The sequence below is a fragment of the Oreochromis aureus genome, linkage group 20, assembly GCF_013358895.1.
Source record: "Oreochromis aureus strain Israel breed Guangdong linkage group 20, ZZ_aureus, whole genome shotgun sequence".
In the NCBI taxonomy this organism is placed as follows: domain Eukaryota; kingdom Metazoa; phylum Chordata; class Actinopteri; order Cichliformes; family Cichlidae; genus Oreochromis; species Oreochromis aureus.
The window spans coordinates 20,843,933-20,859,486 of NC_052961.1; the positions used below are offsets into that span (position 1 = coordinate 20,843,933).

The window sequence follows — 15,554 nt, forward strand, 5'->3', positions numbered from 1 at the left end:
TTCCTGTTCTTAGCTGACAGGAGTGGCACTCGGTGAGGTCTCCATCTGCTTCAAGTTTTGACATGTTGTTCATTCAGTGATGCTCTTTCACATATTTGAGTTTTAACTTATAGTTATTTGAGTGACTGTTGCCTTCCTATCAGCTCAAAGTAGCCATTCTCATCTGACCTCTGGCATCAACAAAGCAGTTTCACACAGGGAACTGCTGCTCACTTATATTTACTCTTTTTCAGACCATTATCTAGAAACCATAGACATGTGATCAGCAATTCTTGACATACACAGCCCCACACAAAGAACCACATCACATTTAAAGTTACTTCTCTGGCTGATTAGCTATTTATGTTAAAAAGCAGTTAAACATGTGTACTTAAAAAAAGTGGTGAGCGAGTAGGCCAGGGTTCTATAAATCACTCATTTGTTCTTTTCAAGTCTACGTATCATCGTAGAGTCTACGTATCATCATCACAGCGATATGGGAATTTCAGCAAAACCATAAATTAGAAAGTGCCTCAAAAGAATAAGTCAGTAAACAATGATTTTATTAACATGTTATAAAATTTGTTACCAGCAAATTTACCAAAATTCATGATAAACAAATGAAACAAAACAAAGGCTGCTTCAGTTGTAGTCACAGTTCTTCATTAAACGTAGGTAATCTCTTTTTGTTATGGCTTTTTCCACATACATTGATTTTTATGACAAACCCAAACAAACAGAGCTAATTCGGAGAATAACATATTTGTGTTTGAATGTGTGCAGAGGATATTTAGGAGCAGCAAAACAGATCACAATGAGTCCATCTTTAGCTGCACCCAGCTCAAGTATTGTTCAAGATCAGGATAAAGAAAAGGAGGCTGAATGTGCACCGATGAATCGCGTTATTATAGCTGGCTGCTTTTAACAGACGTCTATGGTTTTCAATTGGGGTTCAAAATTTTGGGGGGCAAGAACCCCTTGGAGTAAAGGAAGTTTTCTAAAGATTTGTGATTGAGGCTTTCGAATTCAGATGCATTAGGTGTAATTATATCAGCGCTTCCAGTGACCTAAAATTCGGGTACAATTTGCTGTGGCTACAAGGAAAAACAAAACAAAAACACTTCTAAATGACGTCTAGATGATCATCAGGTCACGCAGTTGCTAAATATGTAAATTTTTAATCAGTGTGTTCACTGTATGGGTTTTGATCAGACACCATTTCAAAATAGAGTGTAAATTAAGAAATTAGTCTGCTAGTTTCTCTGGACAGTTCACATTAATTGGCATTAATCACCAACAACACAGTGTTTTTGGGGGGTTATCAGTCATCTTTAATGGCTTGTTTTCGTGTGCACTGTGTATTCAGGAAAAGCTTTTCAGGATGAGGAGGGCTACAATGAGGAAGCAAACAATCAGGACAGGAAAGATAGCAGCTCTTTTACTGAGGCAGACAGATGGTTAAACAAGAAAACATAAGTTTGTTTATGGAAAAGAACAAAATTCCCCTGTCCAACTGCGTGCTAACAGGGAGCAGATGGTGTCTACTTCCCAAGAAAACTCCTCTTCTTGATCACATGCTCCATGTCGGCGTGTTCAAAGGTGTCCAGCTTGATGTCATATTTAGCCAAGATCTTCATGATGGGCCTGATTTTCAGCCACCACTGTGTCTTAGGGATGCGGTGCCTGCAACAGATGGGAGGGATCATTCACTCAGATGCTTGTTATTGTACTTATATTCTTACAACATGCGAGCTCGAAAATATGGATCATACTCAAAATCTGTGTCTTCCTTCAATTCAGCGAGAGGTTGGAAAGTGAGCGCCCTTTTTCTCATTCCCAGCACGCAAGCAGAGTCTGCTGTGTTAGCGAAGATACGACCTAAAAACCCCAAAGACAAACTGATTAACTAATTCATGATTCACATTCCACATGCTTTACTGAAAGGAATATTCATACCATATGATTATGTATGAAAAATTTACATTTAGAATGACAAAACATGACGTAGATCTGCGACACGATTGTTGTCAATGTTTGGTTCGGTCACTTGGAAGCTTTTACATATTAGAGCATTGAAAATAAAAACAGTCATCTGGTCTTCAGCAGCTTTAAAAACAGCACCCCTTTCAGTTTCTGTGAACAATTTCACAGTTTCATTGTTTATTTAACAAAAACTAAATTAAAAAGCAGAAGCATTGTGTGAAAAACTATAGCTCACGCTGTTATACAGTAGTTTTATGTATCACTTTATCAGTCTTTCTAATGTCCACTAATGTCCACATATTTATGGAAGCTCTGGACCTTGACTAGACTATTGCACCACCTTGATTGTTTTATTTTCCAGCTATTGTGTTGTAGATTAGCTGGTGTGATTGAGATCATTGTCCTGTTGTGCGAGCTCGTTTCAGCCAAGCTTTAGCTGTCACACAGATGGCCTCACATTTAACTGTAGAGTACTACAGTAGAGAGGTGCCCTGATCCTGTGGCTGCAAAACAAGCTGAAATCACCACCGTGCTTGACCGCTGATATGAAGTGTCTGACCAAACACAGCAGTGGGTATTATGACCAAATATCTCCCTCTTTGGTCATGTCTTTCAAAAGGACATTGTTCTAGGAGTTTTGTGGTTTGTTTAGAAGCAATTTTGCAAATCCAAGTCGTCATTTAACGTGCTAACTGAGGCCTATAGAGTCTGAAATGTAGCACTTGAGTTTTCTGCAGTTTCTCTGAGGATTGCATGGTCTGACCTTGGGGTGAATTTGCTGGGACATCCACTCATGGAAATACTGGGAGCTTTTCTGAATGATCTCCACTGGAGAGCAATCCTTTTCACTGTGGAATGATGGACTTATATGGCTTTATCTGACCGATGGGCAGCAGCAGTTGCTCCTCTAAGAGCTCTGCTGATGTCTTTCCTCCTTGGCGTCATGTTAACACACATTTGAATGCTGCAGACCAGAAAACTGCCAAAAGCTCTGCTTTTATAGAAGTGCTCACACTTAATGATGATCAATTAATTAAGTGCAAGATTGGCAGCAACTGGCTGCTACTTAACTTCTTTTTCACACATTTGTCAAATAAATCCCAAGATGATGCAACAGGTCATGAGTTGCTGTTCATCATATGTTTTATTAACCTAATTTTAAGGCCTGCTGAGGGCTAGATTATTTTTATTCAATTTTGATATGTACAGACTTAGAACTGACAGAAGGTGTACTTTTTCTTTGCTATGACTTTACAACATGAAATTAACTCTACATATAAATATATCAATTTCGAGAAAGTTTACTTCAAAACTTTAAACTACGGCATATTTCATCATATATAACGTAGAGTTTGGTTTTAAGTGCACATACCATGCCTATAGCACTCCTTCAGTTTGTCAGTAAGCCACAGAACTGCCTTGGCACCCATCTTTGTGCCAAAGTTTCTGTCGAAGGGTGTAGGAGTGCCCCCCTGCAGTTGGTAGAGGACACGCAGTTAGAATAAATCGCAGAAAAATGAGGAGCAAACCAATTATTGTGTGTGCGTTTGGACATTTCCCCTCATGAACACACCTGCTGCATGTGTCCAAGGACATTCTTACGGCAGTCAAAGATGCCTTTTCCCTCCTCTGAGTACAGGTTGAAGATGAAGTCAGTCGTGTAGTTGGAATTGCAGCTTTCATTCCTTTTGAACAATGAACAGTAAATTATTCTGCTGTTGCCTGAAAATAAATGGACTTTTATCTGGTTTTCAAAGCATGAATCATGGGTCCTTTTCACAGCAGACATTGTAAAGGTGTAATAATGGCTCATTTGAATTCAACTATGACTGTGAGCCAATCAAACTAGAGCAGATGAATGAAATTCAGCTTTTACTAGTTTTATTATTTAAACCGTGACTTTCCTATTGTGACATGTGAAAATGCTTTCAGTTAACATTCTTCTTAATGTTCTTAATGTTTTGAATATCCTGAGTTTTTGGTGTTTGTACTACAGAAAATGGAAGCACTCATTGTGAATTTGTGATTAATGCTCTGCTAAATCAGTAATTCACAATGACTAGTGATTTACAACAACTGGATATTCCGAGGATTTACTCAGTAGCAGTTAACCAGATTACTGGTTTTATACCAGGTATTTACCTTCTTCTTGTTGCACTTTATTTCTTTTCCCTGCCAGAACAAAACCTACCTGAGAACCAGACCTCTCTTCACTGTTGTCTTCATCTTCTCCACCATGTGCTCGACATTCGCCTGTGAGCAAAAGTTCACCTAATTACTTTTCAGGCTCCATAAACTTTAAAGACAGAAAACTGAAATGGTTAAAGCAAAAGAGTTTCACACAATGATTCATGATTCATTATGTTTCTGTCCTCAGGAAGAAACTGCCCTCTTCAGACAGTCACTTCAAGCAATGAATTCTGGTTTTGTTTTGGAGCCACAAATACTCAAAACTTGATGGCCGTGCCCTCTTCTTCAATGACCTTCAGCTCACCTCCAGATCTTTAATGTCGAATTTTTCCTCAAAGATGTAAGCGGCATCAGCCCCAGCAGCCAGACCCGCCATGGTGGCTAAGTAGCCACAGTATCCACCCATAGTCTCAACGATAAACACGCGGCGCTTGGTACCTGCTGCAGACTGCTTGATCCTGTCACACGTCTGCAGAGAAACAAACCACAAAGTAAAAGATAAACCGCTTCCTTTTTAATGTATGTTTGTGGATGTGCGCATATATTTGCTGTTCAGCCACTGACGGAGGTGATGGTGTTCAGGGCAGTGTCAGCGCCGATGCTAAAGTCAGAGCCGGGGACGTTGTTGGATACGGTGGCAGGGATAACCACAATGGGAATGCACATTTCCTCATATTTCTCCCTAGCCTGCACCAGCTCAAGGCCTCCAACATACGCCTGCAGTAAAAGAGGACACGCAGATTAATTTTTTTCTGTGCTTCTAGTTTCAGGAACTTCTGCTCACTTTGAGTGAACAGAAGAGAAACAAAGCCTTCTGCCACTTCTTACCTCAAAGCCGCCAATGATCACCAAAGCGTGGATGTTGAATTTGGCGATGTTCTGGCTGATCTCCTCCAACCTTTTGCCTGGAAGAGTTCTACAGGAAGCCCCGAGAAAATACAGGATACATGTTTATTTTCCAAATAAATCAAATAAATAAATAAAAATGTATATTTTTACCTCTTGGTGCCCAACATTGAACCTCCTTTTCCAGTCCAGCCACTCACAGAAGTCCAGGTAAGGGGCTCGATCTGCAGTGAACAGGAAGATCTAACTGAGATTATATAATAAAAGTAAAACACTTACAACTATTGGAAAACAGACAAAGTACAGTACTCACACAAGAATGCAATGACTTACTTGAATTATTTGAAAGCATGTATTCGCATTTGCCACCACCCAATAAAAACAGAAGACAATCAGAGGCCTTTTTATTTTGAAAGGCCCAAATGGGGGGGGGGGGGTTGGCACATAAAAAAAGGGCTTCAATGGGAACAGCTCCAATTTCATGGGTACAGGGTCTTTTATATTTTGCTCTCAATATATTAGTTTTCAGGACCTCTTCTGTGGAACCAGCTCCCAGTTTGGTGGTGGTCATTAAAGTACAGACTGATCTTTCTTCTACCATGTGTTTTCAGTGCTTTGTTAGTCTTTTTATGTCTTGCATGTATGTCGCCATTCATACCTAATATCTTGCCATTGTGACCACCACGTGCAGTAACATAACAGTTGTCGTCGCTGTTTGATGGATGTTTTATGCTCATATTTGTTGATCTGACAGGAAACAAAACACTAGAGGCAACAAAAAGCCGATGTAGAAAGAAGAGTCTTGCGCTTGTGAGACTGGTTCTCTGGTTTAAAAGGATAACAGATTAACAAAAAAAAGATTACCTGTCCTTGAGCCAGGCCGTCGAAACCTTCATGGACTGCCAGCATGGAGTGACCCTGGATGATGCCCATCCTCACCGCTGCACGCACGGCAGAGTTCATACCAGCACAGGGAGCGCCGATGTTCATAATGGCCACATTGATGTTACTCTGCCAGTGACAGACGGACACAGTGAGACAGCTGAAGGTGATTCAGTAACAACAGGGAGTCAGGAGGAGTCTGGTTTAGAAGGTGAAGGTCGCTCACCTTAGCATCTGGAGGATTGATGTGAGCCAGCAGCTTGTATGTATTCCAGTTGTTTTCAAAACTCCTACACATCATAAAGGAGGGTTAGTGGGTTATTAGCTAGATTAAAAATATGGCTCAGCTGTTAGACTTTTACAGTGTTTAGTCAGAATAAAGAATATAAAATTATTATAGTCAGTATGATTTGTCCTTTTTGTTATTAGGGATTCCTTAATATTTAAATGGTATTGCAAGTTTTACTTTAAAAAGTTTTTGAATTGATTGCATCTAATGTTTAATTTGTTCAGCCCACAGAGCAGATGGCATTGGCAGAGCCTGAAGCAGCACAATTCAGGCTCCATAGTTATGCAAAGTTAGTCGATCACTTAAATGTTTTATTGCTATTACTCTCTGTGAAACACGTACTTTCCTCTGAGCTTGATGGCGTCATCAAATCTGCCCTGAGCCATGGCAGCAGTCACTTCTTTGGTCTGTAAAGCGTAAAGTCGTCTTAGTGTTAGTGGATATCCTTCAGAACAGGCAACGCAACACACTAATCACCTTTTTCCTTGGGTGAAAATACTCTGACGTACCACTTGCACGCACTCCATGAGCGGCAATCTGATGGCATGATTCCCCGACAGGGTGACCACACAGGCGGGAGTGTCTGGTGTGGCCTCCAGCAATGCCATCACCGCCTCCACTCCCATCCTGCTGCCCTAGAAGAAACCAACAGAGCCAGTTCACCAGAGGATGTACTACGAAGTTCAACACAGCTAGGCTTCTTTGTGTTAGCTTTCTCGACCCATTTGGAGATAAATCATCAAGTATCACGAAGCTGGTCATCACCTTTCCCTATTAAACTTAACTTTGTCCTTCATGCTCCGTGCATGCTAATGTAATACAAACAGGTGCATCACAGATTATATGACTCTTCTTCTGCACAAAACGATCTCTATAAGTGTCGCCTAATCCACTCACAGATGTTATCGGATGATGATAATGAAATGGTGACTACAAATCTATAAAGGTCTTAAAAAAATATTACAGTAAAATATAAACACACTGTTACAAATAAGACAGGGAATTAATGCTGCAGAAAACTGTTAATGTGGTGATTTAGTGCACAGAGCAGTAAAATAATTCAAGTTAATTTTATTGCAGACTGCACTCTCTGTACAGCTTCTACATATAAAACATGTTCTCCTAGCAGAGACTCTATATCCTCCTTTATATGCTGTAAATAAAAGAAATGTATTTAAAATGTTGCATTTCCAGCAGATTTTAAACTGAAACTGAACATGACCAGGTAACGTGTTCAAGATAAGTTACCATGGTGATTTAGCCATTTAAAAGCTACTTTTTTAAGGAAACTCAGACTTTTAGCTCACTACGGTTTACTACTCCATTAATTCTTACTTCATAGCACACTCCTCAGGAGTCAGGAGCCTCAGCAGAGGCAGAAGTAGAGCTGTGTACTATGTGGATTCTACTGTGTTTTACTGGGACACTCACCAGGATTCTGTCGAAGGCAGAGGGTGTTCCTCCTCTCTGCACGTGTCCAAGAACAGTGGTGCGGGTATCAAAGCCGAGTCTGTCAGTCACCAACTGGACACAAACAAATCCACCTCTTTGCTCAGTACACTGTCAGCATATGCTTACAATAATACTTGCAGAATAGTAAGAACCACACAACTTACCTTTTTGATCTGGTCAGATGTAATCGGTTTGCCATCCTTGCACATCGCGCCCTCAGCCACAATGATCACATTCAGTCGAGACCCACGGGCTCTTTGCTAAAGTAAAAAAAATAACACAGATAAAAATAAAAATATGCATGAAAAGAGAGGATGTTGGCATCTTCAAATGAAGAAACACTTACGTCTGACAGCCTCCTGCACAAGTGGTTCTCCCAGCCATCATCTGGCGGCATCTCGGGAATGAACACCCAGTCAGCTCCACAGGCGAGAGCCGTCACCAGGGCCAGGTAACTGCACGCATGTGTGCACACAAACGGTTATCCAGCCTGATTCATAGATGACTCAGCCACAGGAACATGTTTTTTCGGCTGTACTTTTAAATCACAAAACAGCTTTGACAGTCACAAGATCCCACCAGTCCACTGACACAAACAATACAGAGGCATTCAGGTCATTTGTGCACCAGCATCATATTGATAAGAAGACTGTAACTGGAGAGAGTTCGTTATGTTATGCACTGTAACTGCAAATATGAATGAGAATAAATAAGTCACGCAAATATAAAAGTCTTAGTCTAATGACACACGCACACACGGATAGAGTACTGACCCACAGTGTCTGCCCATCACTTCCAGGATAAATGTCCTCTGGTGGCTGTGGATTTTGAAAAAAATGAATATGCAGAATCAGTATATCCACTATAAACTGACAGGCACAAGAAAGTCCATACATCCATTTTTTTTCTAGTTTTCTACTTATACATATGTGCAAACTATTAATTTGGTTTACAGATTCACTTTTTGAATGCACAGTGGGGTCTGACCTCTGTGCAGTCGTGGTGATGGCGTCCACCACCTCAATGATGCGGTGCAGTGCCGAGTCAGTACCGATGGTCATGTCAGTGCCGCAGAAGTCATTGTCGATTGAGCCGACTATGCCAACAATATTAAGGTGGGACGATTTCTTAGCTTCTTCCTCAGTGATCTTACCTGCAGACATAATACATAATCTGATGATACAAACATTGGTTTGTTTGTTTTTATCCCCATTTTTAATTTTCATGGTTTTCATTAGGCGAATGCAGCTATGTTTGGCGCTGTTTGTCCAAGACAAATTTCCCAAGTGGGACAATAAAGTTTATTCTTATCTTATCTTTCTTTCTTGCAGCCTCAGACACACAGGCCTAGAAACTGGTTGTCAACCCCTTGGCATCTACTGGTTGTTAGGGTAAAATGCTTATTGCACTTTGCCAACCACACAGTGAGTGGAAAAAAATGTAAAATTCAGTTACTTAGCACTTACTAGAGCTTGCAAGGATTTTGAGTTGTGTGACTGAGGCTTTAACTGATAAATTTAAACTCTATGCAGCATTTTGGAAACGTTCCCAAATTTAGTTTTTAGTGGTCAAAACAAAGCACACCACTGTATATTTCTAGTGAATGCACATGCTTTTCATTATTTTCCTCTATCCCATCTTTTGGTGATGAATTAGAAACTAATTGTGGAAGAGAGACGAGGACAGACAGATTTTGTCGGACCCAAAAAGACGAGGCTGAAAGATTTTACAGATTCATGATTCTCGCAGCCTCGTTTGTCTCTTTACCAGCTCGGACCAGATCAACCAGCAGCCCGCTCCACTCAGTCCTGAACTCGTTGGCTCCCGTCAGACTGCCGTCTCCACCGATTACACACAGGTTGGTGATGCCCAGCTTCACCAGGTTGCAGGCGGCCTTCATACGACCTTCTCTGGTTCTGAAGTCCTTGCAGCGAGCGCTGCCGATGACAGTACCACCCTAACATAGGAAGAGGAGAAGTTTTTATAACTGGCTTTGAAAACAGACATTTAACCCAACAGTGTTTTCCATAACAGATAGGTCAGCTTTATAACAGCTCATTAGGGTGGCCTGGATTCCCATGGAGTGAGGTTGCATCACGAGTAAAGACGATATCTTAGAAATTTGCCACAGCCTCTGCTATCATTCACACACACTTCATAAATCTCAGTGTGTCACTGAGTCCTTGCCAGACTGCTGTATTTAGACAAATAACTATGAATGATGCCCTTCATAGTATTACCACGATCCTTAAATCACAGGGCAAAGTCACTCGTTTAATGTCATCACTCAGCTTATCGTGATATCAGAAGCATTTACAGAAGCATCCGTTTGTTACCACAAACCCACTTCCATAGAAGTTGGGATGCTGCAAAAAATGTAATTAAAATAAAAATCCACTGATTAGAAAATCTCATAAATGCATATTTAATTCACAATAGAACACAGAAAATACATCAGATGTTTAAACTGGGAAAATTTTATATTTTAAGAAAAGTATTAGCTCATTTTGAATTTGATGACAGCAAAGCATGTCAGAAAAGTTGGGAGAGGGTCAAGTTATCACTGTGTGGCATTCCCTTTCTTTTAACAACAGTCTGCAAACATCTGGGATTTGAGGAGACCAGCTGCTGAACCTCTGGGAGAGGAAAGTTGTCCCGTTCTTGTCTGACGTAGGATTCTAGCTGCTGAACAGTCCTGGGTCTTCTTTGTCACATTTTTCATTTAATGATGCATCGAATGTTTTGAACAGGTTAAAGGTCTAGAGTGCACTTAGGCCTGTTCAGCACCAGGACTCTTCTACCATCTGTCCATGCTGTTGTAATAGCACTTAAGCATTACAACACTGGAGATACTGAAACATTCAAAGTCTTCAAGTTTTTACTTAAGGAAAATTTTTCCACAATTTGTAGATGCAGTGTTTTGCAGATTAGTCAGCCTCTGCGGCTGACAAACTCCCTCCTTCATTGTTTTTAGGTATTTATTTGCTTCCTTTTGTTATTGGCATAAACATTGATTGTAATGAGAAAGTCAACTTAGGATCTTAAAAACTGACAAAAGATGAACTGATCAGAATTAATTTTGGCCTGTTAATTGTTGATTTCTTTGTCAAGGGTGACTCTTTAAATATTAATCCTTAACGAAGAAATAAAGCAGAATTATTCAAATGTAATTTGTAAAATAGGCAAACCGAGCCTACAACATATATTAAAAAAGGCATTTTTAATACTGTTCCCCATGGTACAATAAATATGGGTCTTTATTCAGATGCACATCACTCACCAGCTGAAGCATCATAGACACACTCTCCCATGTAGCGAGACAAATGTTTTCTCCTCCATCCACCAGGCCCTGGTAGCCCTACGACACATGACAACATACACTGTAAGGCCTAAGCTGCTGGCTTCTGTCATGACTTTAACAGGAAACGCTCTCCTATGTGTCTCCATCTTATATTTAATTGCTGTATTCTGATCCCAATATGTCACCTGTATGCCGCTCAAATACCTCATGGACAAAGTAGACTTTGGCTCCAGTGTAGATGCCGACTCTGACTGTGGCTCTCACGGCTGCATTCATGCCTAAAAACACACAAATGATCTGATCTGTGATGCCTGAAGATTTCAAACTTTCTATCAAATATCACCCGAACACCGTTGGGCCTTATCTTAACCTTTAAGTGACTTAGTGTGCACACTGGCACATGTCAAGCCAAAAATAACCATAAGGGAAAAGTGCATCTTGTGCATAATCTTGGCTCTTGAAGTCCGGCACACTAAAGGCCACTGTGGGACTTTGTGTTGTGGCTGACTGGCATGCTGCAGCTCTTGTTTCAATAGACAGCAGCTGTGGTTGGGGGCGTTTCTCTCGTCCATACCAGAAAAAGGTCACTGCGACTAAGATTAGCTCCAAATATGTAAAATAAGGGAACACACAAGGGGAAGAAGAGACGGATAAAGCTCCAGAAGGATTCATAGGAGAAGCAAAGCAAAAAATAGAGAGAGAAAGAGAAAAGTTTGTGTTTAGTGTTTCATATTCACTGCGATGCTCAACTAGTCCACATTATTGTACTTGAATAAAAGCAATGATAATAACACCTTGAACTTGAACCTTTAAACAATATGAGTTCATCCAGTTTTAACCCCCACCACACTTCTACTCTGAGACATTACGAGCAGTGTAACATTAGGCATTAATGGTGGAGTTAATCCAAGATGTAATCCTCCTATCATGTGCTGGACTTCAAATGGGACTTACAGCCAAAACTCCATCAGCCTCTGACAGCTGGCATTCAGCACTGGAAAAAATGTTGCTAGCCCTTTATATTCTCTGGCTTCTGATCTTATTTAAAATGCTGTGCAGTGAGAGCATAAAATTATACTGGATATATTAGCATCCACAAGACAAAGAGAAAGTAGGGCTTAAACAGCTTGCTGGGATTCAGTGATCAGACACATCAGGAGTAGAAGATGCTGTCTGATCGTTTTTCCACCCTCCACTGAGAATCTCTTTATATCAAAATAAAGCTCATTCCTCTGCTTACCCTGAGCGTCTCCTCCTGACGTCAGCACGGCGATGGATCGTCCGAGCCCCATCTTCGTGGGGTCCACAGTTGGTTGGAGGTCCTTAGACATGTTTCCAGAGGGACCGGGCTGACAGGTGGCCTTAATGAGAGGGGGGAAGAAAAGTACAGAGTGCTCTTCCTTCACTGTCTTCTCATGGGAGCCCGAGTAAATCCACTGGTTTTATAGACTACTGTTCCCGATCCTGCCCCCTCCCACTGCTCACTCACCCAGCTCGACTAAATATAATCGGGTGCAGGGATCACCTGCAATAAACAGCTAGACAGAGAAAAACAATGCACATGGCAGGAAACAGTTTGACTACAAAAATAAATAAATAAAAAAGTACTCACACACCTATTTAGTTGCTCAATCCAAAATACTACCAACCTGTTTTAATTTTACTAGTTGAGCTGGAAGACACACCCAGGCCTGAGTGGTAACAGCCCTGTTCAGTAAACAGACCTTTTTCAAAAGGACGACCTTTAGCCAACTTCTGGTGTGAAATTCTCACTAGAAGCATATTGTGACAAAAATCACAGGAATTTCTGGGTGAGTGGGGGAACTTTTATTTAAAATAATCAGTCTATGAAGGGTTACAAAGCCATTTGTAAGGCACTGAGACCCTCCACGTGCCCACAGCAAGAGGCATTAGGGCCCCTCCATCTAAGATCATCCTGCTTGCCCATCTCTGATGAGCCTAAAAATGTTATGGTCCAAAGTTTGAATGTATATATCATATGTGAAATTACTCAATGTTTAAACATAAATATCTCAAAAATCATTTAAGATGAAAGACTGAAAATTTAACTGATTAGTATAATAAAAGTGAATCAGGATTCATGTTCAAATATTACCTCAGATTTAATTGTGCAAAAACAAAAGGAGTCCTGAAATGTATACAAAGCTAAACCTTAAACTGAAATATTATAAAGGTTCAAATTTATGAGAGAAAAAAATAATTTTAAGGCAAATCAGAGGTGTTTGAGCAGAAAATGTCCTAAAAATCTGAAGATTTGAGATAGACTAACCCATTGTCTACAAACAGCAGGCAAAGTTCCCAAAGTTCCCACAAAAGCAAGATAACAACTTCCTTTAAGTGACCATCTAAGTGCCCCTCAGGCCTCTCTCACCTTAGCGAAGGTCAGTGTTTACGACTCTACTATCTGCAGCAGGAAGAAAACCACTGCCAGCTATCTGACTTTAGGTCCCGACCCCCACCAATCACAGAATCCCCCAAAAGAAAACATGCATGGAGGTGGCAATTATCCGTCGTGGGGGTGCTTTGCTGCTTCTATTCAACATGCCACGTTGAGGGAAACATGTGGGTCGTCAAGCAAGACAATGGACCCAACCTCATGAGTAAATGCCTCAGGGATGAAACTGTTTGAAGTTTCTGATTGGTCTAATACAAGTGTGGACATGAAACACACACAAACACAAAAAGCAGCTCATGCTTGCAAATTCTCCAAACAGCTTTTCTGCACGGTGAGACAGGTTGGTCACAGATCTCATGCTATCTCACATGATGCTTAGTTGCACCTGATGCTTATTAAACTACTTGATTTTTGATGACTTTAGTTTTTGCTTTTAAAAAACTAAAAATAAATAAATAAAAAATACGCACATCATTCATTTCTCATCAGTTTTCTCAAAAGCATCTATATAACAGAAAAGGTCTTCAAATAAAGCCTCGCTAAACTGTAAAGACATCAAAGCTTCCCCCCGAACCCGATAAAACTATAATCAGAATACCTTTGGAGAAGTTAGTTTCACAATAAAAGCGGTTTGGTCCGATGTCACGTTCGCGCAGCTCGCTCGCTGTTTCCTGAGACCCAAAAATGGAAAAAGAAAAAAAAAAAGTGTGTGTTTTTTTCGTTTTAAAGCGAAAAGGAAAATTCAGGGCCGGTTTTTGTCTTTGTTGTCAGAAACGACAAACCGAAAACAAGAAATCAAAATTATCAAAAAGGACCAATTTATGTTGTAGGGGTATTTTTTTCTGAAAATTTGTTTTTCGCTTAGAAGAATGGAAAAAAGAAAAGAAAAAATGGAAAGAACGTGACCCGGAAGTAGAAGTCTCTACCTGAAATAAAAGCACACGGGTTAGAATTTGCTTTCAGGCAAACAAAGATTTTATTTATTTTTGTTCTTTTAACTTATAAAAAAAAAGTTGTCTTTTAGCAAAACGTTTCAAATATGCTCTTATTTATTTATGCAGCATGATTTAATAGCATAATTATATTAGCTGCGGCTGTGGAGCGATGACCCTCAATTGGTATGGAGTGACAAGAGTGCCAAAATGAAATAACAAAAATACGTCGTTGAAACATTGATTTAAATAATTAATTCAATGTGTGTAAAACACGTCCCTGTTTTACACTGTGACTTGAATGCATCTTACATTTGTGGATTGTACAGCTTTAAATTAGTCTCAAAACCCCATGTTGGCATGCAACGTGCCTGTAAGTGTGTATAATGCGATTTATCCACATATATTTAAGGTTTTGTAACTGAGTGAAAGATATTACGTGTGGCTTTAGACATTTGTACAAACAGAAAGATTTTTGAAATGAGAAATGATCAGATTCATGAGCTAAACTGAATAAATTGTGCCTAGATTTTTTCAGGTTTGGATGTACATTTTTTTTAAATAGTTTTACTTGTGGTCAAATTTCTTAGTATTTGTGTGTGGCTTGAAGCACGAGCGCGTGAGCCCTCAAAATACACAAAAATCACTCTACGCATGAATAAATATTTAGTAATATAATATTTTAATGAAATGAAATTAAAATAGCACAGAATAGACCTACTTATTTGTCTTTTTAAAACACATATCATGTATCTGGCAAGATGTTTAGCTATAAAAGGTCCATTAATGTGTAATGATTTGGAAAGGACATAAAGACTGGACTGACTATGAAAACGGCAGTAAAAAATGGTACACCAGTATATCAAATAATATTGTTTAATCAACAGACTGTTCTGTAGATTTCTATGTAAAGCATTATACATGTACACATAATTCTCACAGCTAGAGTTTAGAATGAAGCTGGATAGATATTAAAAACATTCATTCTGGAGCAATAGAAAATATTGGAGCACTTTAACAAATAAACTTTACCTCGACAAATCAACAAGACATTTAAAGATTATCCCACTACATTCTCATCCAAAAAATCTTGTGTATTTGGTGAAACAGAAACAGTATTTCCCAATTTTTACTTACAGTTTGGGCTGCTTTCCTCTGCCTTTGCTGTTGGTAATTTCATCTGAAATGCAATGAGTCCACACCACCACCTATTCAACTGACCGTGACACTGCATTGACTCACTATCAGGGATCTTTCTGTCTTGACTTACTGTACTGGCTAACC

At 39.8% G+C, this 15,554-nt stretch overlaps 1 protein-coding gene across 2 annotated transcripts; it reads right to left on the reverse strand.

Moving 5' to 3' along the window:
- Positions 1–525: 525 nt before the first annotated feature.
- Positions 526–14,258, reverse strand: pfkma (phosphofructokinase, muscle a). 2 transcript variants are annotated; one of them, XM_031746856.2, is made up of 23 exons: positions 13,937–14,258; positions 12,163–12,283; positions 11,127–11,200; positions 10,902–10,979; positions 9,389–9,578; positions 8,609–8,774; positions 8,395–8,439; positions 7,968–8,076; positions 7,786–7,881; positions 7,601–7,693; positions 6,679–6,804; positions 6,512–6,576; positions 6,107–6,170; positions 5,863–6,009; positions 5,152–5,222; positions 4,981–5,068; positions 4,717–4,869; positions 4,457–4,621; positions 4,154–4,215; positions 3,536–3,647; positions 3,335–3,434; positions 1,752–1,857; positions 526–1,662 (listed from the first exon to the last, which is right to left on the reverse strand). In XM_031746856.2, the coding sequence occupies exons 2-23, from the start codon at positions 12,251–12,253 to the stop codon at positions 1,521–1,523; spliced, it is 2,343 nt and encodes a 780-aa protein (XP_031602716.1). In that variant the 5' UTR covers positions 12,254–12,283; positions 13,937–14,258; the 3' UTR covers positions 526–1,520. The 2 variants fall into 2 exon arrangements, with proteins under 2 accessions (XP_031602716.1, XP_031602715.1); XM_031746855.2 differs by lacking the exon at positions 13,937–14,258 and having other exon boundaries at positions 12,163–12,384.
- Between the last annotated feature and the right edge of the window lie 1,296 nt (positions 14,259–15,554).

Coding starts and splice junctions, on each gene's coding strand:
- pfkma (XM_031746856.2), bottom strand. CDS start 12,253: ATGTCTAAGGACCTCCAACCAACTGTGGACCCCACGAAGATGGGGCTC. Junction 10,980..11,126: donor AAGTCTACTTTGTCCATGAG/GTATTTGAGCGG, acceptor CATGTGTCGTAG/GGCTACCAGGGCCTGGTGGA. Junction 1,663..1,751: donor AAGGAAGACACAGATTTTGA/GTATGATCCATA, acceptor CATCTGTTGCAG/GCACCGCATCCCTAAGACAC.